This window comes from Pituophis catenifer, unplaced genomic scaffold (genome assembly GCF_029215685.1).
Source record: "Pituophis catenifer annectens isolate HBS135680 unplaced genomic scaffold, rPitCat1.0.hap2 SCAF_17, whole genome shotgun sequence".
Classification (NCBI taxonomy): domain Eukaryota; kingdom Metazoa; phylum Chordata; class Lepidosauria; order Squamata; family Colubridae; genus Pituophis; species Pituophis catenifer.
The window spans coordinates 4441099-4466065 of NW_027256897.1; the positions used below are offsets into that span (position 1 = coordinate 4441099).

At 45.1% G+C, this 24967-nt stretch overlaps 1 protein-coding gene across 1 annotated transcript in view; it reads left to right on the plus strand.

Moving 5' to 3' along the window:
• Nucleotides 1-24967, plus strand: part of DNM1 (dynamin 1) — a 77991-nt gene that overhangs the window by 11274 nt on the left and 41750 nt on the right. Inside the window, exons 6-12 of the mRNA XM_070955673.1 lie at nt 13-148; nt 2319-2386; nt 4721-4859; nt 16676-16762; nt 17837-17907; nt 18775-18826; nt 24052-24165. Of these exons, the coding sequence (XP_070811774.1) occupies nt 13-148; nt 2319-2386; nt 4721-4859; nt 16676-16762; nt 17837-17907; nt 18775-18826; nt 24052-24165 (667 nt within the window). The remainder of the gene's footprint in view (nt 1-12; nt 149-2318; nt 2387-4720; nt 4860-16675; nt 16763-17836; nt 17908-18774; nt 18827-24051; nt 24166-24967) is intronic.

The window sequence follows — 24967 nt, forward strand, 5'->3', positions numbered from 1 at the left end:
GTCCTCCTCCAGGATGGTCCAGCAGTTTGCTGTGGATTTTGAGAAACGCATCGAAGGTTCTGGAGATCAGATCGATACCTATGAACTCTCCGGTGGTGCTCGGATCAATCGTATCTTTCACGAACGATTCCCATTTGAGCTTGTGAAGGTAAAACGAAACCTCTGTTGAGTGTTTAGGCACTTATCCTCATATCTGGATGTCCTTCTTAATCCATATCTCCCAGGTTGTCTCTTTAGGTCTGTCTTAAGACCTAAAACATAAACTTAGACCTATAAGTCCAGAACCTTTAGGTTCTAACTCAAGACAGCGCTACGTAATTTTATTCAGTTTTGATTGATACCATTAACATTGAAATGTTAAGTATTCCAGTATTTGAGGGGCTGCCACAAAGAAGAGGAATAGTAGTCAAATTATTCGTCAAAGCACCGGAGGGCAGGACAAGAAACAATGGGTAGAAACTAACCAAGTAGACAAGCAATCTGGAATTAAGGAGAAACTTCCTAACAGTGAGGACAATTAACCAGTGGAACAGCTTGCCACCAGAAATCATGGGCGCTGCATCACTGGAGATTTTTAAGAAGAGACTAGACCCGTGATGGCGAACCTATGACACGCGTGCCACAGGTGGCACACGGAGGCATATCTGTGTGCATGCCCTCCCCAGGCTCCAAGAAAGCATCTTTCCCTTTCTCTTTCTCTCTTTCTCTCTTTCTCTCTTTCTCTTTCCCTTTCCCTTTCCCTTTCCCTTTCCCTTTCCCTTTCCCTTTCCCTTCCCTTCCCTTCCCCTCTTCTCCTCTCCTCTCCTCTCCTCTCCTCTCCTCTCCTCTCCTCTCCTCTCCTCTCCTCTCCTCTCCTCTCCTCTCCTCTCCTCTCCTCTCCTCTTCCGTTCCATTCCCTTCCCTTTTCTCTTCTCTTCTCTTCTCTTCTCTTCTCTTCTCTTCTCTTCTCTTCTCTTCTCTTCTCTTCTCTTCTCTTCTCTCCTCTCCTCTCCTCTCCTCTCCTCTCCTCTCCTCTTCTCTTCTCTTCTTCTCTTTCTATTCTATTCTATTCTATTCTATTCTATTCTATTCTATTCTATTCTATTCTATTCTATTCTATTCTATTTCAAATCAAGGTAGAACACTTCCAGATACCCTCAAAATGGTTAAGTCCCCAATTCCTAAGCAGTTGTAAGATCTCATCCATCTTGCAGCAAAGCATCAGATCACTTAAGGCTAGAGTTTTAATAAAGATATGGACAGCGGGAATTTGTCCAATATAAAGAAAGACGGTGCTAGGACACCCATACAGTTACGTTCTAGATGCTAAGCTGGCTTCTCCACCATCCCCATTGTGCTTTTCAGTAAGCATGTAGCTTTGTTACAGCAAAATTTATTGTACACCCTCCAGCATCATCTACAGTGAGATGGACGGCGATATAAATGCGATAAACAAAAATAAATAAATAAATAACCATCTCCCATGGCGATTAGAAGATTATGAACATCTGGAAGATGTTTGGCAGGACAAGGCAACAAGACAACCCAACAGAGGAATTTAAAAAAAAATTGATGATGTTACTAGGAATGTCGGAAGATGTCCCATCACCGCTCCAGATTAAAGAAGGTTGATCTACACTAGTGGCCAAAATTGTGGAAACCTAGCTAATAACTAGCTAATAACACCACTTTTTGGGGGGAGTCGTACCATAAAATTATATATCAGTGGAAAGATAATTTAATCAAGAATGCAATGCAATCACTTTCATGAAGGATTTGCTATTAGAATAGCCGTTACAGTATAAAGAAGAAAAGGGAAACATATAGAAAAAAAATGAGATATACAGAAATGATCCCCATAGAAAAAACGAGATATACAAAAATGATCACCATGTCAGTGAATACTTCGTTGGGTAACCTTTAACATGAATGATGACCTTACAACGTCTTCTCATGGAGTGAAGGAGTGAACCAAGTCTTTTAGTTCTGCAGCTGTTATCATGTGAAACCAAGATTGAACGATGGCTTCTATGAACTGGGTTTTATTGTTGGGTCGCTTCTGATTAACAAGTTTCTTTAGTCAGAAAATCCATAGATTTTCTATTGCGTGAAGGTCTGGGCTATTCCCAGGCCATTCCAGCAGTGGAATAGGATTATCTTGAAATGCCAAAAAAACAGTGGTGTTATTAGCCATCAAACCTTAAAAAAAACCCACCAGTTTTTCCAAAAGATTCCCACTACTGTATCTCTTTCCCTGTGAATCCTTGGAGTCCATAAAATAATGTGGATTGTTCTTCTCTTGGGGTTCCTCATCCGTGTCTCTCTTTCTCCTGCTGCAGATGGAATTTGACGAGAAGGAACTCCGAAGAGAGATCAGTTATGCGATTAAGAACATCCATGGTATCAGGTACGTATTGATGGTCTCCTAACTTCTTCTGACCGTAACTCTAGAATTCTCAGGCCAGAAGACTTCAGAGGTAGGGTAGGTTGGCCCAAATACCTGCCAGGACCACTGACTTTGAAACGGTTTGGTGGGTTCTGCTATGACTTATTCGTGGCCGCACGTTCTTCCTCCTGAGATAAAGTCTCCTCTCTATGTTGGGAAGAAGATACGTTGTCCCAAAGACGACAAGGAGGTGGGGAAGTTAGGATCACTTGCTCATGGATAATTTTAGGTTGCTTTTCTGAATACTGACCAGAGTTCAACTTCATAATCTTGTAGAGATCCAGTAATATGTCTGAAGCATCTCAGATAGACTTTCTAAAGGTCCAAACCAAAGGAGTTAGACTCGCCACCATCCGTAGACCGGACAGCAGAGCCCAACCCTATTATTGTTGACGTCCCTCAAGGACGGGATGCTTTATCATTTGGTAGAATTTGATCTTGGAGCTCAACGAACCAAGTTGGCCCCATCCAAACCAAACCAAGGTGCAAAAGGAGACACGGATTTTGGATTCTACTCTTCTCCGATGAGTGACCAGGTTAAATGAATGTTGAAATATGCTTTAATATATACCTGGTGCAGGAGGGCACAGTATATTAAAGCATATTAAATATGCTTTAATATATATCTGGCGCAGATTGCTACAGAAGCTTACCAGAAGAGTTATGTACAGCATGAGATGTATGATGTTTAAGCATTTAATTTTAAATTTCATCATAAGCCAATATAGGTAGACGCAAGATGGCATAGGCTTTACAGTAGTGGCCAAAATTGTGGAAACCTTTTGGGAAAAGTTGTATTTTCTAAAACTAGCTAATAACACCACTTTTTTTTTTTTGAGTAGTACCATAAACGTAGATATCAATGGAAAGATAATTGAATCAAGAATGTAATGCAATCCCTTTTAGGAAGGATTTGCTATTAGAATAGCAGTTACAGGATAAAGAAGAAAAGGGAAACACATAGAAAAAAATGAGATATACAGAAATTATCCCCATGTTAGTGAATACTTTGTTGGGTAACCTTTAGCATGAATGACGGCCTTACAACGTCTTCCCATGGAGTCTTTTAGTTCTGTGTGTTCAGCTGTTATGTGATACCAAGATTGAATGATGGCTTCTATTAACTGGGTTTTATTGCTGGGTCGCTTCTGACTAACCAGTTTCTTTAGTCGGCTCCATAGATTTTCAATTGGGTGAAGGTCTGGGCTATTCCCAGGCCATTCCAGCAGTGGAATAGGATTATCTTGAAACACCACAAAAAAAGTGGTTGTTATTAGCCATCAAACCTCTAAAATACACTTTTCCCAAAAGGTTTCCACAATTTTGGCCACTACTTTAGAAATGAAAATGTCCAAAATGGAGGTTGATGGAGAATAGGTGCCTGATTTGGTCATCCCTGTCTAAGGAGCTTTGCCATCAAAATTGGCTTGGCTTGGCTTGCAATGTTCAATTTTTACACCACAGAAAGCCCACTAAAGAAAGTGTGTTGAGGAGACCAGCCCCAAGATCTATTTTTTCCCCAACTCTCTTCATGAGATGCCTTGATGATCCTCAACCACTTCACTTTCCCACAAGGGACGGGTTCATGGAGAGTCCTCGGTGTTTTCTGAGCTTGGTTAAAGCCCAGAGAGCACCAAGGACTTCACAGTTCAACCTTTAGCTCCAGAGATTCTCTTCCCTTGGGACAGGCTCATGTTTGGGCAGGACTTCTCCATAATCCTTTAGTCCCAGGCAACGTTGCAGGATCTCAGTTCCCAAACGGACCATCCAACTACATCTCCTAAAATGATCATACAATTCTGGAAAACACAAGGTGTCCCAGAACTAGGAGAAGACTAGGAGAAGGTTTGCTGACTGTCCTTTGTGAATGGAGTTGGATCCCTGAAGGATGAAGGTCAGGAAGCTGGTTGGATAGACCTTAAGGATTGTGGGGATCCTTGATGTTCTCTGAGCTTGGGGGTTTTCTCGCAGACGTTTCATGACCAAACTAGGGAACATCATCAGTAATGAAATGTCTCCAAGAAAACCCCCAAGCTCAGAGAGCACCAAGGACCCCACAATTCAACCCTGAGCTACAAATATTCTCTTCTATCGAGAACTTAGTTGACCCACCATAGCTTGTCCTTCTGGGCTTCACGTTTCCCTCCTCGAGGGGGCGGCTGACTCTCTGCGTCAGAGGCACCCCCTTTTATTATCCTTTTATGCAATGCGATGACGTTCTCCTCACCCTATCTCCTTCCGACCTTGTCCTCTTGTCCTCCTCCTCTAACCGCCATCACTACCCCGCGTGTGTAGAACTGGTCTCTTCACGCCTGACATGGCATTTGAGACCATTGTGAAGAAGCAAGTCAAGAAGATTAAAGAGCCTTGCTTGAAATGCGTGGACATGGTCATTTCGGAGTTAATCAATACGGTTAGACAGTGCACCAAGAAGGTAAACCCGGGAAGGCGGGAGCATGGGAACCCTGACATGCTCGCGACCCACCCCACCCCACCACCAGCAGCAGCCAAAGCCCAGCATTTCTGATCTAGGGGGGCTGATCCCGCCTGGCACAAACATCCTGTCGTTTTCTTCTGGGATTGCCCTTCTTCACAGCATGACTAGACCTGAGCGAACCCTGCTTGATATTTCCTAGCTGATCAGAAAAGCCACGGCGATGCTAAAGAGGGTAAAACCCGGGCTTTCAGTGTTTCTCTGATCAAAGTTTTGGGGGCCCGAAATTATTCTGGGATTCAACAAGGTCAAGACGGAGGATAATTGCTTGCTATTCGCTTTATAGAGTTGGGGTGTTTTGGTTTTTTTTCCCCCTAAAAGAAAACTAAAATGGCCACCATCTCTCATGTTTCCATTTAATGCTCGGGAGACCTACAATTTGGAGAGACCAAATTTGTAAGGCAAAAACGGAGGTAGGATTTTAAAGAGTGGGTACAATTCTCCCGGCCACGTCAGTGTGATTTTTTTTTGAGATTTGATAAGAGCGGGTAATTGCAAAATTAAATCCGCTAGTGCTTTCCTTCACCTAGGTTAGCTGCCTCTGTTGCCTTCTTTGTTTTCTTCTTCTTCTTCTTCTTCTTCTTCTTCTTCTTCTTCTTCTTCTTCTTCTTCTTCTTCTTCTTCTTCTTCTTCTTCTTCTTCTTCTACCTCTTCCTCTTCTTCTTCTTCTTCTTCTTCTTCTTCTTCTTCTTCTTCTTCTTCTTCTTCTTCTTCTTCTTCTTCTTTTTTTTTTTTCAAAATTGGGATATTCTACTGAAGGTCCTTCCCTTTGCCAAAATGTTTTTTTTTTTTTTTGAAATATTTGATCCATGTTGGCGGAATTCTTCCACAACTTGAGGAAGGAAGGTGAAGTGATGTACTCTCTAATATAGCTAGTTGGGTCTCACTCATTTTTTTTCATCCCCAAATCTGAAAAAACTATATATACATTTTGGAACAATCAAATCACATGTTTTTCAAACTGTTCTTGGAACCCAGAACACGTTTTTGGAATCCATAACAACCGACAATTCAACAGTTCCATTTTGGAACCGTTGAACCAACTCTGCCACTCTTAAAATCCTATCTCCGTCTTCGCCTTTGAAATATTCACCTGAGTTGGGTCTTCAGATTCTGAAGATCTCAAAAATGGTATTGTAGGGCTCTGTTTTTACATCTCCAGAGCTTGGCCTGGTTTTCTGATTGGCTTAGTCTGGGTCCTGCCCCCAAAGGGTGAAGATCATCAATTTAGGAATGCCTTCCTCTCTCAGTTGCTCACGGAAAGGGTGGCCTTGAAAGATACCAGATACGCTAACGTATGGATTCAGAGGCACGCATAGAAAGGTTCCAATCTCAGCTATTCGTTTTCCAACGCTGAAGAAAAATAATAATGGGAGACGGCAAGGGAAAGTCAGGACCCTCAAGCGAGATGGTGGTTGAAGTTCTTTCTTCAACAGCGAAAAGGCATTTGACTAAAAATGTGGGAACCTGGAACTTGACCCATCTTGGACAAGCTATTGGCCAATAGGGAGCAGGTAAGGGGATGGGGAAGAGATGGAGGGAGCTTGAGAAGGCTCTTGGTGGTAGACAGTCCCCAGCAAAGGACAAGATTCATGTCTACTTTGGCAAGAAACTGCCGTATGGTTGGTTTAGGGTCCTTTGACAAAACGGGCATATCTGTTGCAGGTTCCTCAAGGTTCTAGAATGCTGGGAGGAGTTTTCTTTTTCTATCCTGCTGTCTTGGGGTGGGGAAGGGTTCCTGTATCTATGAGGAGCACCCAGAAATTTGCCATTCGCTCCTGGTAATCCCTAGCCCTTGGGCTGCCAAGTATACAGTGTCATCTGAACGATGGGAATCGGAAGGCCCGATCTTCCTCAGTCTGCCCTCCCTGTTAATTTTCCTATGAGTCTCAAATCCACATTCTTTGCTTTTTCTTTAAGCCCCTTTCTGCTTCTGAATTTATTTCTTCCCCTTATTTCTTCCCTTCCACCTCCTTTCTCCGTTACGTTTTTTCCTCCCTCTTCCCACTTCCCTCACCCACTCCGAAGAGCAGAAAAATCCATACCTCTAAGAGAGACTTTTATAAAACTGACCTGTTCTGAAGAACAGGAGAAGGAAGAATGGGGGAAAAAAGAAAGGAAGGAAAAGAGGGAGGGAGGGAGGGAGGGAGGGAAGGAAGGAAGGAAGGAAGGAAGGAAGGAAGGAAGGAAGGAAGGAAGGAAGGAAGGAAGGAAGGCTGATTATAGTATGCTGGCTGAGGAAATTTGAAGTCCAAAATTTGAGTTGAAGTCCACGCATCTTAAAGGGACCAAGGTTGAGAAACATTGATCTGGTAGATGTTAAGGCTGAATAAGGTTTGGCTCAGGTAGCCTAGACGTGTCTTCGAAATGCAATGATTTTAAGAAGACAGGAAGTTTTAACTCGGTTTCCAAAGTTAAAGTCCCTTAGGGAGATAAGCATGTTGCCAACACCTGCCTAGCTATATTTTCTTCAAGTTCTCAAGATGCCCCACTTTCCTTGTTCCCTTGAAATGTCCACCCTGAGCGAGTCGGTCAACCACGTTAAGAGAAGAAGGAAAAACCAAGCTGGATCCCAGTCTTGGTTTGAGAGAGGAGAGGAGGACAAGAATGGGAAGATCCATCTTTGGGTGTCCCCCTTCATCATTTTTTTTTTTTTAAAAATAATCCCGTAGCTTTGCCATTCCCCATCCTTTTTCTAACCTGCAGAATTTACTACATACTTGGCAGCACATGGAATCCTGTAGTGATGCCCTCTTGGGGGAACATCTGTCCGTGGAGCGAGCGATCCAAGAAAAAAAAGAAAAGAGAAAAGAGAACTCACTTCTGTCTCTGTTTACCTTGTGTTTTTTTTCTCTTCTTCTTTTCTTTCTCCTCTCTCTCTCTCTCTTTTTGACTCTCTCCTCTTTCCGTCTGCTTCACGCCTTCCTTCCCTCCTCATGGCTGCTTCTTCTCCCTCCCTCCCTCTCTCCCATTCACCTTCCCCACCCACCCCCACCCCACCCCGCTCCTTTTCATCGTGCAGAACTGGCCTCTTCACGCCTGATCTCGCTTTTGAAGCCATAGTGAAAAAGCAAATGCAAAAACTGAAGGAGCCCTGTTTGAAGTGTGTGGACATGGTAGTCAGTGAACTCACGTCTACCATCAGAAAGTGTAGCAACAAGGTAAAAATCCCGCGAAGGAGGGAGAGAACTACTTCCCCACCCACTTCCGTATAAAAAAACAAAAAAATGATGCCTTTTTGCGGGCACATGGGCACACACACAGAGGAACCCACATGATGTGCCCATGTGTCTCCTTTTTTGGGGGGTTAGACTTAGACTTCCTTAGAAAGTATACAGCACAATCTTAGTCCTGGCAAACCTCTTTTATTCATACGGCTGTGAATTATGTTGTCATTCCCAGTCCGAAAGGCTTCTCAAACAGTCTTTCAGGGGAGTGTTTACAAACACCCACCTTATCTACCTTGGAATGCAGCCAGAGAGCTAATTGCCAAACGCAGGGCAAGGCCAAACTTAGCACAGAGTCAAACAGAGCTTTTCCAGAGCTTTTACTGACTAGATAAAATAATTGCTTCCTGCAAAAGCTCATGTCCCGTTCGCTTCTCTTTTATGTCTTATGGGAGGGGCCAGTCATCTCCAAGCCTTACTTCCAAGTCGACCCTGTTTCCTTAATTGTTCCTGTATTCTGGCAGCTCTGCGCATGCGCACACTAGGAACAGGCTTCCGCTGTTCTTCTGCCTCGCTGATGTCAGACTCCGGAGACTCCGGAGGCAGCAAAGAACTACCAGATGGCCTTGGCCCCCTCTCTGCCTCTGACTCGGAGCCCTCATCCGAGCCTTCCCCTGACTCCAGGACTGGCCCACGTTCCTCCCCAACCTCCTCACTGTCCGACTCTGCTACCAGCTCTGCTGGCCGCTGGTGGGCCACAACAGGGATGATGGGGTGAAGATGCTTGTTGGGCCATAAGTAGACAGGTTCTAGCTCTGAAGGACAAGGGAGAAGATGGTTGGGTTTCTATCTTCTCCTTCTTCTGAGTGCTTCGAAGTCCTGGGATGGCCACTCAATGAGAAAACTAGTCTGAGATGTTCTTAAAATGTCCTCCTTGCCGTCTGGAGCAAACTCTTGGTCTGAATGTCTATGGAGATTCTCAGTCATCCAAGTCACGGTTGTCCCAAAGGTGTTTTTTGAAGAGGCAGTTGGACTTTCTTGGTTTTTCCTTGAAGAGGTTTCACTTCTCATCCAAGAAGCTTCTTCAGCTCTGGCGTAGCTAAATGTCTATGGAGATTCTCAGCCATGCAGGTCACGGTTGTCCCAAAGGTGTTTTTTGAAGAGGCAATTGGACTTCCTTGGTTTTTCCTTGAAGAGGTTTTGACTTCTTATTCAAGAAGCTTCTTCAGTTCAAGTCTAACCAGGGTTTCGCCCTGATGCCCGAGAACGACCAAATCCGTTTTTTTCCCAGATTTCTTCTTGTTGGCACCCATCTGAAATGTTAATTTCTTTTAAAACCTCATTTCTTAACCTTTCTTCTCCTCGTATTGGCATTCCATTAATTTACCAAAAAAAAAAAAAAAAGCGTTAAATAGGCGAGAACCACGGTCACCGAACACTGGAATTGTGCTATTTCAATCCTGTTCCAAAAATCGCAATTCAGGATCCATGTTAAAGGGGTACAGTTTTTTTTTTTTAGGACATCTGGACACCGTTAGATGGCGCCACACGCCTCCTGAACATGGCACTTTGGCTCTCTCGATTCACCCAGCGAACAAACCACAAGAAACAAACTTCAGATTCTCAAGTTTTGACTTTGATCTGTAACGAAGACCAAAAACCTCGACGGCGCAGCTTCTCGGACGTATTTCAAAGACTGGATCCAGGCAGGGCGAGGAAGGCTTTTGGGGCGGAACCAAGAATGAGAAAAGAAAAGGATGAACTAACGTCCTTATTTAAGGAAAATAACAGATGTGTTTTTCGATGCAACAACAAAAGGGGAGGTCTTGGTGAAAGTTTGCTGGTCAGCTGGGCCAAGCCACAACCGTCTTAAAAAAGCAGCTGCGTTGTTGAAATGGATGTTGTTGCAAACAACCTCCTTACAAGGAGGATCACAAAGAGATGCCCGAGAGGGATTTAATTTTCCGCTGCGGATTCTCTGAAGCTCCCCCTTCACTTAAAACAATAGGTCCGTAAAGAGGATTCTTGGGTGATTAAAGGATGAACTTTCGTTTCCTTTCTCAATTCCTGCCCTACGGAATTCCTTCCTATTGGCAACTCCAGGGAGCCATCCTGCTTGTTCTTCCAATTTCTCTCTCTCTCTCTCTCTCTCTCTCTCTGTTTGTTTTTTTGTTTTGTCTTTCGAAGAGTTGCTTGGAAACTGCACCAGGCGCGGAGTTTAGCAGCTGCAACCCCCAAACTCAGCTCCCCGAAACCCAAAACCGACACTGGAAAGAAAATGTATTCTGTTGTTTCGTGTTTTTATTCTTCTGCAGACAAGAGCCTCCTTCGAGCATCTGCATCTGATGGAGGCGAAGATAGAAACGAGGAAGGAGAAACTTCCTAACAGGGAGGACAATTAACTCGTGGAACACGTTGCTTCCGGAAGTTGTGGGTTGCTCCATCACTGGAGCTTTTTAAGAAGAGACTGGACAGCTGTTTGCCCAGAAGGGTATACGGTCTCCTGTTTGAGCAGGGGGGTTGGACTAGAAGACCTCCAAGGTCCCTTCCAACTCTTATCATTCTGTTTTCTAATGTAGAGAAGGACTAGTGGTGACATGATAACAGCATTGAGAAGAGAGGGGGCTCAGCTGCAGAGCACCAGAAGGCAGGACAAGAAGCAACAGATGGAAACTAATCAAGGGGAGAAACAACCTAGAACTAAGGAGAAATTTCCTGACAGTGAGACCAATTAACCAGTGGAACAGCTTGCCACCAGAAGTTGTGGATACTCTATCACTGGAGGCTTTTAAGAAGAGACTGGACAGCCACTTGTCTGGAAGGGTACACGGTCTCCTGCTTGAGCAGGGGGCTGGACTAGAAGACCTCCGAGGTCCCGTTCAACTCCGTTATTACGTTGCTCAAAGTGACAGTTGAATCCAGAATTTCCATTGCTAAAGCAAGGCAGCTGTTCAGTGAATCGTGCCTGATTTTGCGAGGGTTTGTTAAGGGAATTGCTGCAGTTATTAACTGAATCACACGGTCGTTAACGAAGACAGCTTCCCCCATTGACTTTGCTTGTCAGAAGGTTGCCTATAGCGATCACTTGACCCCGGGATGCTGCAACCCTAGTAAATACATGACAGTTGTCAAACTCCCGAATTATGACAGCAATAGCATTTAGACTTATATTCCGCTACGGCCCTCTCTAAGAGGTTTACAGAGTCAGCCTATTGCCCCCCACCCCCAACAATTTGGGTCTCATTTTACCCACCTCGGAAGGATGGAAGGCTGAGTCGAGTTTGAGCCGGTCAGAATCGAACTGCTGGCAGTGGGCAGCAGAGTTTGCCTGCAATACTGCATTCTAACCACTGCGCCACCACAGCTGATAGATGATAGATAGATAGATAGATAGATAGATAGATAGATAGATAGATAGATAGATATACTGTTGATTGATAGATAAATATAGATAGATATAGATATAATAGATATAGATATAGATATTAGGATAGATATAGATATAGATATAGATATATAGATATTAGGATAGATAGATGATAGATAGATGATAGATTAGATTGATAGATTGATAGATTAGATTGATAGATTGATAGATAGATGATAGATATAGATATAGATATTAAGATAGATAGATAGATAGATAGATAGATAGATAGATAGATAGATAGATAGATATAGATATAGATATATAGATATTAGGATAGATAGATGATAGATTGATAGATAGATAGATTGATAGATTGATAGATTAGATAGATAGATGATAGATATAGATATAGATAGATAGATAGATAGATAGATAGATAGATAGATAGATAGATATGTTAGATGTATGGATGAGTGGGTGGGTAGATGGGTGGATAGATAGGTAGATAGATAGGTGGATAGATAGGTAGATAGATAGATAGATAGATAGATAGATAGATAGATAGATAGATAGATGGATGGATGGATGGATAGACATAGATAGAAATAGATCAATAGCAATAGACTTATATACCACTTCACAGTGCTTTATGGCTCTCTCTAAGTGGTTTACCAAGTCAGCCTATGGCCCCAACAATCTGGGTCCTCATATTTACCGACCTCAGAAGGATGAAAGTTTGAGTCAACCTTGAACCAGACAGGATCGAACTCCTGGCAGTGGGCAGAATTAACCTGCAATTCTGCATCCTAACCACTGGGCCACCACGGCTCCTAATGCAGCTACAGCAATAGCAGAATAGCACTTAGACTTATATATTGCTTCGCAGTGCTTTTACAGCCCTTTCTAAGCGGTTTACAGAGTCAACCTATTGCCCCCAACAATCTGGCTCCTCGTTTACTGAACCATGGAAGGACGGAAGGCCGAATCAACCTTGATCATGTGAACCTGGGGATGCTGCAATGAAATCTGTGGTGACGTCTCACTTTTTTCAGTGCCGTCATAACTTCAAACGGTCACTAAGCGAACGATTGCAAATCGAGGACTCCCTGCATTGGGGATGAATGAAAACTTGAAGCTGTTTAAACAACACTTTCCCGTATTTTTGTTTTGTTTCGTTTTTCTCTGTCCGACAATGGCTTCCTGCTCCCCAAATTCCTCAACGGTGAACTCATTTCAGGCAAAACCCGCCCCGTGGCAAGAAAAAAGAAAGAAAAGAAGAAAAAAAAAACCCTGTTTTAAAAATCCTGCATCTGAGAGGAGAGTGGGGGGAAAAAAAAAGGGAAAATCATTCCTAAGAATTGCTAAACGAGACAGGAAATGGATCCATCTGTTTTTTCCAACAGCCCCTGTGTGGGTGTCGGTGAAGAATGGAGAAGAGATGACAGATCTGCCTGAAAGAGAAATCAAAATTTTTCGGAGAAGGGGGTGGAACAGAGGCCAACATGGCCTCGGAAGGAATATAGAAAGCCGTAGAATCAAGAATCTCTCTGTATAAAAAGCGAAATCCACTCATTCATCACAAAATCTCCAGAACGGTAAAGCCTACAAACTTGAAATTTGGTATGTAAGTTCCTCTTGGCTTCTAGGTGCTCGCTAAGAAAGGATTTTTTGAAATGACCACCCAATCATTAGTATTTCGTATACATTATTATATTAACACCAGGGGTGAAATGCTACCGGTTCGGGCGAACTGGTATTTCCGACGATCAGCTGTGCCTCACGATTTATATTGGCTAGAAAGTAGGAAATCCTGCTGTTCTACTTACCTTTTCAGACTAAGAAAAGGCTTCTTAATCCTCCTTTTTCAGCGCTGCGCAGTAGCGCCTGTGGTGTGCATGCGCACGAAGCGCACATTTGGCGTGCACCGTGCATATGCGCACAAAGCGAACCAGTAGCAAAACGAACCGGTAGCAGACTTCAGAGCATTTCACTTCTGATTAACATGCTCTGATGCTAAGGAGTTAGATGTTCTACTCCCCCCTCCCCACCTGAAAAGAACTCTGTTCCAACTGCCAGTTGCCTCACATTCCATTATTACCTCAGTTCAAACTGGAAGACGTTCCACTCCTTCACTCAGGAGGGGTCTGGGGCTCTTTACAGTACTAAACGTCGCTACCTCACCAAAATGTCTACGCCTTCCACTTACAAATCGCCACCCAATCCCATAGTTTCGTAACGAAGTACAGGTATCCAGCTAGTATATGGATAGAATCAAGATCGTCCATACCACTTTATAATGCCTTGGTAAGGCCACACTTGGAGTACTGCATCCAGTTCTGGTCATCACAACATTAAAAAAAAGATGTTGAGACTCTGGAAAGAGTGCAGAGAAGAGCAACCAAGATGATTAGGGGAAGTGAAGGCTAAAACGTATGAAAGACGTCTATGGAGATTCTCCATCCTCCAAGTCATGGTTGTCTCAAAGGTGCTTTTTCAAGAGGAAACTGGACTTTCTGGTTTTTCTTGGAAGACGTTTCGCTTCTCATCCAAGAAGCTTCTTCGGCTCGCTTCTTATCCAGAGCCGAAGGAGCTTCTTGGATGAAAAGTGAAACGTCTTCCAAGAAAAACCAGAAAGTAAATTTGCCTCTTGAAAAAAGCACCTTTGGGACATATGAAGGACGGTTGCAGCAACTGGGAATGTCTGGTTTGATGAAAAGAAGGACTAGAGGTGACATGACAGCAGTCTTTCAATATCTGAGGGGCAGCCCCAAAGAAGAGGGAGTCAAGCTATTCTCCAAAGCCCCTGAAGGCAGGACAAGAAGCAACGGATGGAAACTAAGCAAGGAGAGAAGCAACCTGGAACTGAGGAGAAATTTCCTGACAGCCAAAACAATAGACCAGCGGAATGGCTTCCCTCCAGGTGGAAGTTTTCAAAAAGAGATTGGACAACCATTTGTCTGAAATGGTCTAGGCAGGTTTCCTGGACCTCCAAGTTCCCTTCCAACTCTGTTATTCTGTATTCATCCTGGCCCTCTCGAAGCAAGGAAAAATATGAGACCCACTTGGGAAATGAGGTTAGTTTTGGGAGGCAATCAAGGACGAGGGGACATGTAGTCCAAGCCAATGAAGCAGGAACTTGCTCAAAAGATGATCTGTCGTGGTGGAGTCTCGCTCTCCAGGATTCACCAATTTCGTTTCCCTGGCGTCCTGATCCCAGCAGCCATTTTCTATGTTCGGACAGGGGATTAAGCCACAAACTAACTCACCCCTAGTTAGAAAGATTTAGGAGCAGGAAACTAACCGGCTAGGGCTCTTTTCCACGGCTTCTTTAACGAGTGAGTCAGATTTGTCGCTCCGGCCAGGGAGCAAAGCTTGTTAACATCGTGCCCACCAAGAAATCCTAATTCCAAGTCAGGGTTAGGATACCCCCCTGGATCGTGGCCATTGGTAGCAAGAGTGGGGGGACTGGGTAGCATGAATTCCGGGGAAAAAGCTGTTTGGAGATGTAGGTTAGCGGTGGATCAGGGGATCTGACAAGCCCTGGTTTGCAGGGAGAGGCGTCTTCCTCTGGGATCATGGTTAGAAACAGTGGTAAAATCCAGATTTTTTTTTACTACCCGTTCTGTGGGCGTGGTTTGGTGGGCATGGCAGGGGAAGGATACTGCAAAATCCCCATTCCCTCCCCACTCCTGGGGCCAGACAGAGGTGGTATTTGCCGGTTCTCCGAACTACTCAAAATTTCCGCTACCGGTTCTGCAGAACCTGTCAGAACCTGCTGGATTTCACCCCTAGTTAGAAAGATTTAGGAGCAGGAAACGGGGTGTCTGTTGAGGCTGAATTTGATGGCACCCCTAATTTTAAGGCGTCCGCCAGTCCCCCTCCTCCGATTTGCCCGCTCTCTTGTTCAAAAGGATGGCATTTTCTGGGTGCTGCTTATCTTACAGCCCCCTCTCCCCTCCCCTTTGCACCCCAACGCATGAACCTTTTTTGGGGGGGTAGGGTGGGGAGGGAAACGGCTGTATCTGTGTTGTGCGTTGCTCGTGGCACCACCCGTGTCGTTGTCGTGCATGTCCTCGCTTTCCCACAACGTTGGATGCTTCCCCGCCCCCCCGCCCCCCGCATGAGACGTGCCAAATGGCGACGGTCAAAACGTGGCATAAACTGTGGGGGAACTTTTTTTTTTTTTTGGCAATTTTTTTAGGGGTGGAGTTGGGGGTTGGGAGAGGAATGGGGTGGGGTCTGTTTTGGATAAGAAGAGTTGGGAAGATGTTTTCCAATTTCCAAACTGGGGTTTGTTTATTTATCTGGTTTTTGCTGTCTCCAGCGAGAAAGAAGATGTTCTCCAGGGGTCTCCAACTTTGGCAAGTTTAAGACTTGTGGACTTCAACTCCCAGAATTCCTCAGGCAGCCATGCTGGCTGGCTGAGGAATTCTGGGAGTTGAAGTCCACACATCGTAGAGTAACCAAGGTGTGGAGACTTGTGGTCCAGAGTGATGTTCCTCAACCTTGGCTCCTTGAAGATGTGTGGACTTCAACTCCCAGAATTCCCCCCCAGCCAGCTGAATTCTGGGAGTTGAAGTCCACACACCTTCAAAGGGGGCCCGAGGTCAAGAAACACTGCTCCGAAACAACAGCAAACATCAAAACATCATAAATAGCCTCCTTACCCCTTGTTAAATGATGGTTAAGGATGGCTTCCTTGTTAAACCCACCCAGGGTCTTCTGAAGGGGTGGCTATCGTTAATTCCATAAAATTAAATTTAAAAAAAATTAAAATGTGTTTGGATGGACTCCATAACTCATCTTCAACGTCATCCTCCTGGCGTGGGAGACGTTGCTATCGGCATCACCTCAAGCCATGGTTCCTTGAAACGTGGTTGATTGGTTAAGGCCCGGTTGGCCTGATGCACTCCACATATTGATTCCCTAAGCCGTGATTTGCAAGCCAGCATGGATGGATTTGTCCTACACTGAAACGAAAACCCACCATGACTGAAGGCAGGCTTACAAAATGCGCCTTAAGGAAGAACTTCCAAACTTAGTTGAACGTTGGAAAACATCTTCGCAGCTTTCCCTTTTTCCCATATTCTTCCCTCTTGCTTTCTCACGCTCCACAACAACCTTGGCCAGATACTCTTGGAGGGTTTTGGGGGTATGTTTCCCACCTCCTTCTTCTCTGACTGGACATTCTTCCCTCTCCATTTTTCCTCCCCATACAGCTAGTCCAGTATCCTCACCTGCGAGAGGAGATGGAGCGTATCGTGACCACTTACATCCGGGAGAGAGAAGGAAGGACCAAAGAGCAGGTATGTTCTATCTCAGCGGTCACCGACTGGTGGTCCGCGAGAAAATGTTGGTGGTCTGCAGAAAAATTCTTTGCATTTTTTTTATATTGCACTAAATCAGGGGTCCTCAAATTTCGGCCCCTGAGCTGGATACATGCAATGAACGTTTGTGTTGCTGCAAAGAGTCTCCCCCTTCGGGGTCTTTTTGTGTGGGTCGGAGGGGGGCAGAAATTCTGACTCGGGATCTGCTTCAGCCTCCTGGTGTGGGGCTTTGGGCGAAGGCTGGAGGGAAGAGCCGTTGGTGGCGAAGAGCCGGAGGGCCTCGTTCCAGTGGGACTGCCTCATGGCCTGGAACTGGCTGACCATCTCAGCCCGCTGAGCCTCCAGGCGCCGGTACCTGGCCTTGCACTCCCACAGGTCTTCCCTCTGCTTGGAAAGCCCATGCTCCTAGTCCTCAGTGAGGTGCTTCTGCTGAGCCTCCTTCTCAACCAGATCTAATTTGAACTGAGCTTTTTTTGCCAACTCTTTCTCATGGTGGCTGCTTAGCTCCAACAACTGCCTCCTGTTGGGACGCTAAGGAGCCCGGGCGAGGAGGCGAGGAGGGGCTGGTAGGGGAGCGGTGAGTAGAGGCCAGCGAGGCACCCCTCCACATGAGTGACATCGAGTTGGCCATCAAGTTGGCCACGCCCACCCAGTCACATGACCACCTAGCCATGTCCACCCAGCAGTGGTCTGGTGGGATTGAAAATTATGGATTTAGTGTTCCATGAGGTCTGAAAGGTTGGCGATTCCTGTCTGGAGATGCTTCCCATTTCTGTAGACACTCAACTGCCCCCTTCCAGAGGGCAGTTTTTCATTTGGAGTCCAAGCTTTCCCCCCAACAAAGCCCAGCTTTCCACCTCTGGAGAGCCACCAGACGAGCTGGACTTCAACTCCTGTAATCCCCCTCCCTATGGGTTACAGGAGCAGAAGACTCACAGTTTTGGAGGCCCTGATGCAATATTCTGGCGTTAGTAACCATGAGTTTATTGTCGAGATGTTGATGAAGGTCATTTTGAGAGATCTCAAATGCTTCTTCATGGTTTTCGTTCTCAGGTCATGCTCTTGATAGATATTGAACTCGCCTATATGAATACCAATCATGAAGACTTCATTGGATTTGCCAAGTAAGTCAAAACGTACTTCTATGAGATGACTTCAGCCCATCTTGTTGGTGTTGAAGTTGTTCCTCTTGACAAATTTCACCCAGATGTTAACTCTGCCTCCTGGGGAAGGTTGAAAACACGGCTTTTCCAGAAGGCTACGGACATTCTTAGTCCTCCTGGTCATGGTTGTCCCAAAAGTGCTTTCTCAAAAGGCAACTGGACTTCGTTTTTCCTTGAAGACGTTTCGCTTCTCATCCAAGAAGCTTCTTCAGTTCTCATCCAAGAAGACTCTTCAGTTAGAACTGAAGAAGCTTCTTGGACGAGAAGCGAAATGTCTTCAAGGAAAAACAAAGTCCGGTTGCCTTCTGAAGAACTGAAGAAGCCTCTTGGACGAGAAGCGAAATGTCTTCAAGGAAAAACAAAGTCCAGTGGCCTTCTGAAGAACTGAAGAAGCCTCTTGGACGAGAAGCGAAATGTCTTCAAGGAAAAACAAAGTCCAGTGGCCTTCTGAAGAACTGAAGAAGCTTCTTGGATGAGAAGCAAAACATCTTCAAGGAAAAACAAAGGAAGTCCAGTTGCCTTTTGAAAAAGGATCTTTGGGTTTTTCCAGAGGCCATCTAATGTTTTAGGTCTTTAAATATATTTTCTTCCCAATAGTGAGGACAATTAACCAGTGGAACAGTTTGCCTCCAGAAATTGTGGATGCTTCATCACTGGAGGTTTTTAAGAAAGGAGTGGACAGCCTCCTGGCTGAAAATGGGATAGGGTTTCCTGCTGGAACAGGGGGTTGGACTAGAAGACCTCCAAGGTCCCTTTCCCGCTCTATTCTGATAGCTTGCTTGCTTGAAAATTTAACGTTGCAAATATATATAAATTTCTCTTTTGCAGTGCTCAGCAAAGGAGCAGCCAAATGAGTAAGAAAAAAACAGCTGGGAATCAGGTAAGAAGAATCCCTCAATAATTGAACGTTAGGGGGTTCCCGTGTCGTGAATGGATGTCAGTGGTCTTCAGTGTTATTTGGCATGATTTATGGTGGATGATTTCATTAATGTCCATTGTGGATGTCGGGAGATGTGGACCGTGTCCTCTACGTAGATAAATTCGGTTTCTATACGTTGGCCATCCATCGGCTCCCGTTTTCACCCCATTTTTCAAGATGGGTAGGGGTTCTGGCCTAGGCTTCCTTTATCTCCCTGACACGCTGCCGAAGACCTCATTGGCAATTAGCTTTGCAAGGCCACACGGAGCACAGAGTCAAAAACGGAGCTTCAGAATTTAAACCAGCCAGAACGAACAAAGTTGCTTCCTGCAAAGGCTCACGTGCCTCCTTTATGTCTTATGGGAGGGGCCAATCATCTCCAAGCCTTACTCCCGAGTCGTCCCTTTTGTCTTAACTATTCTTGCCTTCTGGCTGCTCTGCGCATGCACGCACTGAGAACAGGCTCTCCCTGTTCCTCTGCCTCGCTGATGTCCGACTTTGGAGGCTCCGGAGTCCGCACATAACTCCTAGATGGACCTGGCCCCCTCTCTCAAGATCAGCCCCTATGCTTAATTTTTCCCCTTTCTTTTTTCTTCTCCTTTTTAACTTAAGCAAATTTCCTTTTGTGGCATGAGGTTTTTTTTTTTTTGAAATGTTTCGGGCTAACATCTCCAGTCATAAACATTTGGGGGGGGGGTGTTATCATCTCCCGGTCTTCCCAAAGTTAGCATGCTCCAAATGTTTTGAGACTACAGTTCCCATCGTCCTCTACGGGTGTGGAGTAAGTCTGAATATTGTGGTGTCTGCATTCGGTGGAATCAAATCGGGAAAGCTATATGTATATGTGTGTATATACATCTATGCATTTATGTGTGTGTCTCTCTCTCTATGTATATATATACACACACTTTTGGTGGCACAGCTTCTTCCTTCCAATTGCTTTTTTTTTTGTTGTTTTGTTTTTTGAGTAATAATTTTTCCTTTCTTTGCTCCTGTTGTTTCTGCTGGTGCGGCTCTGTTTTTTCAGGATGAGATCCTGGTGAGTAAGAGGAGGGGGGGGAGAGAAATAAAATAGCCACTCATTGTTTGTGGCCATGTCTGAAAAAAAAAATACTAATTTTAGAACCTCTGAGAGGTATGCAGACAAAGCAGGTAGGAGAAAGAAGTCAAAATCTGACCCAGGTTTCTTGGGAAAGAGAAATAAGGAAGCGAAGACATTCAGATTGGACAAGGGTTTATCCATTTTGGATACTGCAGGCCCGTGATGGCAAACCTATGGCACGCGTGTCGGACGTGGCATGTAGAGCCCTTTCTGTGGGCATGCACACCATCATCAGCTGCTCTTCTGGTCTTCGTGGATGCCGGAGCACTGGAAAACGGCTTGAAAACGGCCTGAAAAACGTCCAAAAAACAGGCCATTATTCGGGCTGTTTTCAAAAAAACGGCCTGAAAAATGGCCCTGAAAATGGCCCTGAAAACAGGCTGTTTTTCAGGCCATTTTTTGAGCTGTTTTGGAGCCATTTTCAGGCCATTTTTTTAAAAAATGGCCCAAAACGGCCTGAAAAATGCCCCACAAAAACGGCCTGAAAAACGGCCTGAAAAACGGCCCAGAAAATGGCCCTGAAAAAAGGCTGTTTTTCAGTCCGTTTTCTGGGCCATTTTCAGGCCATTTTTTTTAAAAAAAATGCCCCAAAACGGCCTGAAAAATGCCCCACAAAAACGGCCTGAAAAACGGCCCAGAAAATGGCCCTGAAAACAGGCTGTTTTTCAGGCCGTTTTCTGGGCCATTTTCTGGCCATTTTTTGAGCTGTTTTGGAGCCATTTTCAGGCCATTTTTTTTTAAAAAATGGCCCAAAACGGCCTGAAAAATGCCCCACAAAAACGGCCTGAAAAATGGCCTGAAAAACGGCCCAGAAAATGGCCCTGAAAAAAGGCTGTTTTTCAGTCCGTTTTCTGGGCCATTTTCAGGCCATTTTTTAAAAAAAAAATGCCCCAAAACGGCCTGAAAAATGCCCCACAAAAACGGCCTGAAAAACGGCCCAGAAAATGGCCCTGAAAACAGGCTGTTTTTCAGGCCGTTTTCTGGGCCATTTTCTGGCCATTTTTTGAGCTGTTTTGGAGCCATTTTCAGGCCATTTTTTTTTTAAAAAATGGCCCAAAACGGCCTGAAAAATGCCCCACAAAAACGGCCTGAAAAATGGCCTGAAAAACGGCCCAGAAAATGGCCCTGAAAAAAGGCTGTTTTTCAGTCCGTTTTCTGGGCCATTTTCAGGCCATTTTTTTAAAAAAAATGCCCCAAAACAGCCTGAAAAATGCCCCACAAAAACGGCCTGAAAAACGGCCCAGAAAATGGCCCTGAAAACAGGCTGTTTTTCAGGCCGTTTTCTGGGCCATTTTCTGGCCATTTTTTGAGCTGTTTTGGAGCCATTTTCAGGCCATTTTTTTTTTAAAAAATGGCCCAAAACGGCCTGAAAAATGCCCCACAAAAACGGCCTGAAAAATGGCCTGAAAAACGGCCCAGAAAATGGCCCTGAAAAAAGGCTGTTTTTCAGTCCGTTTTCTGGGCCATTTTCAGGCCATTTTTTTAAAAAAAATGCCCCAAAACAGCCTGAAAAATGCCCCACAAAAACGGCCTGAAAAACGGCCCAGAAAATGGCCCTGAAAAAAGGCTGTTTTTCAGGCCATTTTCTGGGCCATTTTCTGGCCATTTTTTGAGCTGTTTTGGGGCCATTTTCAGGCCATTTTTTTAATAAAAAAACAGCCCAAAACGGCCTGAAAAATGCCCCACAAAAACAGCCTGAAAAACGGCCTGAAAAACGGCCAAGAAAATGGCCCTGAAAAAAGGCTGTTTTTCAGTCCGTTTTCTGGGCCATTTTCAGGCCATTTTTTGAGCTGTTTTGGGGCCATTTTCAGGCCATTTTTTTTTAAAAAAATGCCCCAAAACGGCCTGAAAAATGCCCCCCCCAAACGGCCCAAAAACGGCCTGAAAAATGGCCTGATAAATGGCCCAGAAAATGACCCTGAAAACAGCAAAAAAACAGGCCATTTTCTGGGTCATTTTTCAGGTCATGTTTTTGGGCCATTTTTCAGGCTGTTTTGGGGCCATTTTCGGGCCATTTTTTAAAAAAAACGGCCCAAAAGAGCCTGAAAAATGCCAAAAAAGCGGCCTGAAAACGGCCCGAAAAACAGCCTGAAGACAGCCTGAAAACAGCCAAAAAATAGGCATGTGCACGCTGGCCAGCTAGTGCAGAAAAGGTTCGCCATCACTGCTGTAGGCGGATCAGAGAAACGTGAAGGGAATTGTAGAATTAAACAATTCAAATAGTGTAAAGTTCCACCTTTCTAACATCCCAGAGGTTTCCTGTTGCAAAGTCACCCATCCAGATCAGCCGGTGCTTTGGGGATGTGGTTACTACAGCTCCCATCGTCTTCCATCTGGAAGATGCTCCTTTTAAGGAGCAGGACACACAGACGAGTGGTTTTAAACATATCTGAAACTCAACAGGCAGATTCCAAGTTGAGAAGAAGCATGAAATGCCCAACAGATGGAAAAGAGGGGAAAAAACAGACAATGGACATCAGTTGCCCAGAATTTAGGATGATAGACATGGAAAACAAAGGAACACATTTCCAAAACAATGTCATTTGTGTGCTGGCACCCAACACAGTTGAGTCCTGATGGCACTGAGCAAAGGATATGAGCAGAGGAAAAGATCTGTAGGTCAATGGGACCGCCCTGCGGTGCCCAGTTGAGTAAATATGAACCTCTAGTAGTAGCTTGAGATGAGACCTCTTCAGTAGAGTGCCTCCAATCTGATGTTCTGGAGATGCAGTGGATAATTGCCACTCTCTCCAGTCAGCATGGTCCATAACCATCTTTTCTGGAGCTCCTAGTTGTTGAACTCCAACCTTTTGAAGGCCACCATCTTAGGAAGTAGCTTGAGATGGGACCTCTTCAGTAGAGTCCGTCCAATCTGAGGTTCTGGAGATGCAGTGGATAATTGCCACTCTCTCCAGTCAGCATGGTCCATAACCATCTTTTCTGGAGCTCCTAGTTGCTGAACTCCAACCTTTTGAGGCCGCCATCTTAGGAACGTGGGGCCTTCTTGAATTCGACCCTGATCCAGGGGTGTGTGTACTGGAGGTTGTGGAAAGTGGGGAGTCCCCAACTGGTCATTCTCTAGATAGGTGGAGAAATATGACTTTCCGAGGTGCCTAATCTGAGGTTCATGGTATTAAACATGGCCAAGGGCACAGCTGTGAGGATGTTTGATAGGTTCACACACAGCATAAACACGATAGAGAGGAACTCAGGTTTCGTTTCCCAGCACCGTTCTTGCTTACCGTATTTTTCGGAGTATAAGACGCACCTTTTTCCCCCTTAAAAGGGGGTGAAAATTTAGGTGCGTCTTATACACCGAATGTAGCCCCGCCCACCCACTGGCCCCCACCCTTTGGCCTCTGCCTCCCAGCAGTTTACCTCCTTGCAAGCAAACAGCAAGAAAAAACAGCTCCCTCCAGCTTCAGCACAGCCTAATTAGCACAAGTTGATTCCATCGGCCTCCCGACTCTCGGCTGATTTGCTCTCAGCTGTTTTGCGCAGGGCTCTGCAGCTTGCTGCAAAGAGGTAAATTGCTGGAGCAGATTTTTTTTCCCCCTTGTGCTAATCAAGCTATGCTGAAAACGAAAGTGAAAGTAAAGCAGGCTGTTTGCTGCAAGGAAGCAAAATTGCTCAGAGGCAGAGGGAGATTTCTTTTTCTTCTTTTCTTCACCAAAAAAGGTAGGTGCGTCTTATACTGCGGTGCGTCTTATACTCCGAAAAATACAATTTAGTTGTTAAATGCTTATTAACTCCTTTGTTTCTCATCTCTTCCTTTGCCTTGCTTAATCGATAATCCTGACTATGCAAAGACGGCTGCATGCATTGCATAGTTTTGCAAAAACTTTCCCTTTTTAGACTTGGGGGGGGGAAGGAAATGTTATTTCCCTTAAAGCTTTTCCAAATTCCCCCCCCCCAAGACTTCACATCACTAATCTCAGATTGTTGGCTTGAGTTGTGTGCTCTCCACGGAACAGCTTCTAAGCCAATTCTGCCGCTTATTGTGTTTGGTGTGGTGCCATTGTATTTGTATTGGTCTGGATCCTTGACTGGCATTCATGACTCTGGCGTGTTTCGGTGACCACAGGTGATCCGTAAGGGTTGGCTCACGATCAATAACATTGGCATCATGAAAGGCGGCTCCAAGGAATACTGGTTTGTCCTGACGGCTGAAAACCTCTCGTGGTACAAAGATGACGAGGTAAGGACCTTGAGTTTTATCGTCCCCCTTTCCTCCGCCGTAAATGAGAAGAAATTCTAACCCTGCTGAAATTAGTTCATGGAATGGGGTGGGAATGGAGATTTTGCAGTACCCTTTCCCCTGGAGTGGGGTGGGAATGGAGATTTTGTGGTATCCTTTCCCCTGGAGTGGGGTGGGAATGGAGATTTTGCAGTATCCTTCCCCCAGGAGTGGGGAGGGAATGGAGATTTTGCAGTATCCTTCCCCTGGAGTGGGGTGGGAATGGAGATTTTGCAATATCCTTCCCCTGGAGTGGGGTGGGAATGGAGATTTTGCAATTTCCTTTCTCCTGGAGTGGGGTGGTAATGGAGATTTTGCAGTATCCTTCCCCTGGAGTGGGGTGGGAATGGAGATTTTGCAATATCCTTTCTCCTGGAGTGGGGTAGGAATGGAGATTTTGCAGTATCCTTCCCCTGGAGTGGGGTGGGAATGGAGATTTTGCAGTATCCTTTCCCCTGGAGCGGGGTGGGAATGGAGATTTTGCAATATCCTTTTCCCGGGAGTGGGGTGGGAATGGAGATTTTGCAGTATCCTTCCCCTGGAGTGGGGTGGGAATGGAGATTTTGCAGTATCCTTCCCCTGGAGTGGGGTGGGAATGGAGATTTTGCAGTATCCTTCCCCTGGAGTGGGGTGGGAATGGAGATTTTGCAGTATCCTTCCCCTGCCACGCCCACCAAGCCACACCCACAGAACCGGTAGGGGGAAAAAATTTTGATTTCACCCCTGATGTCCACCACATATGATAATATTCAATTCCCAGAAT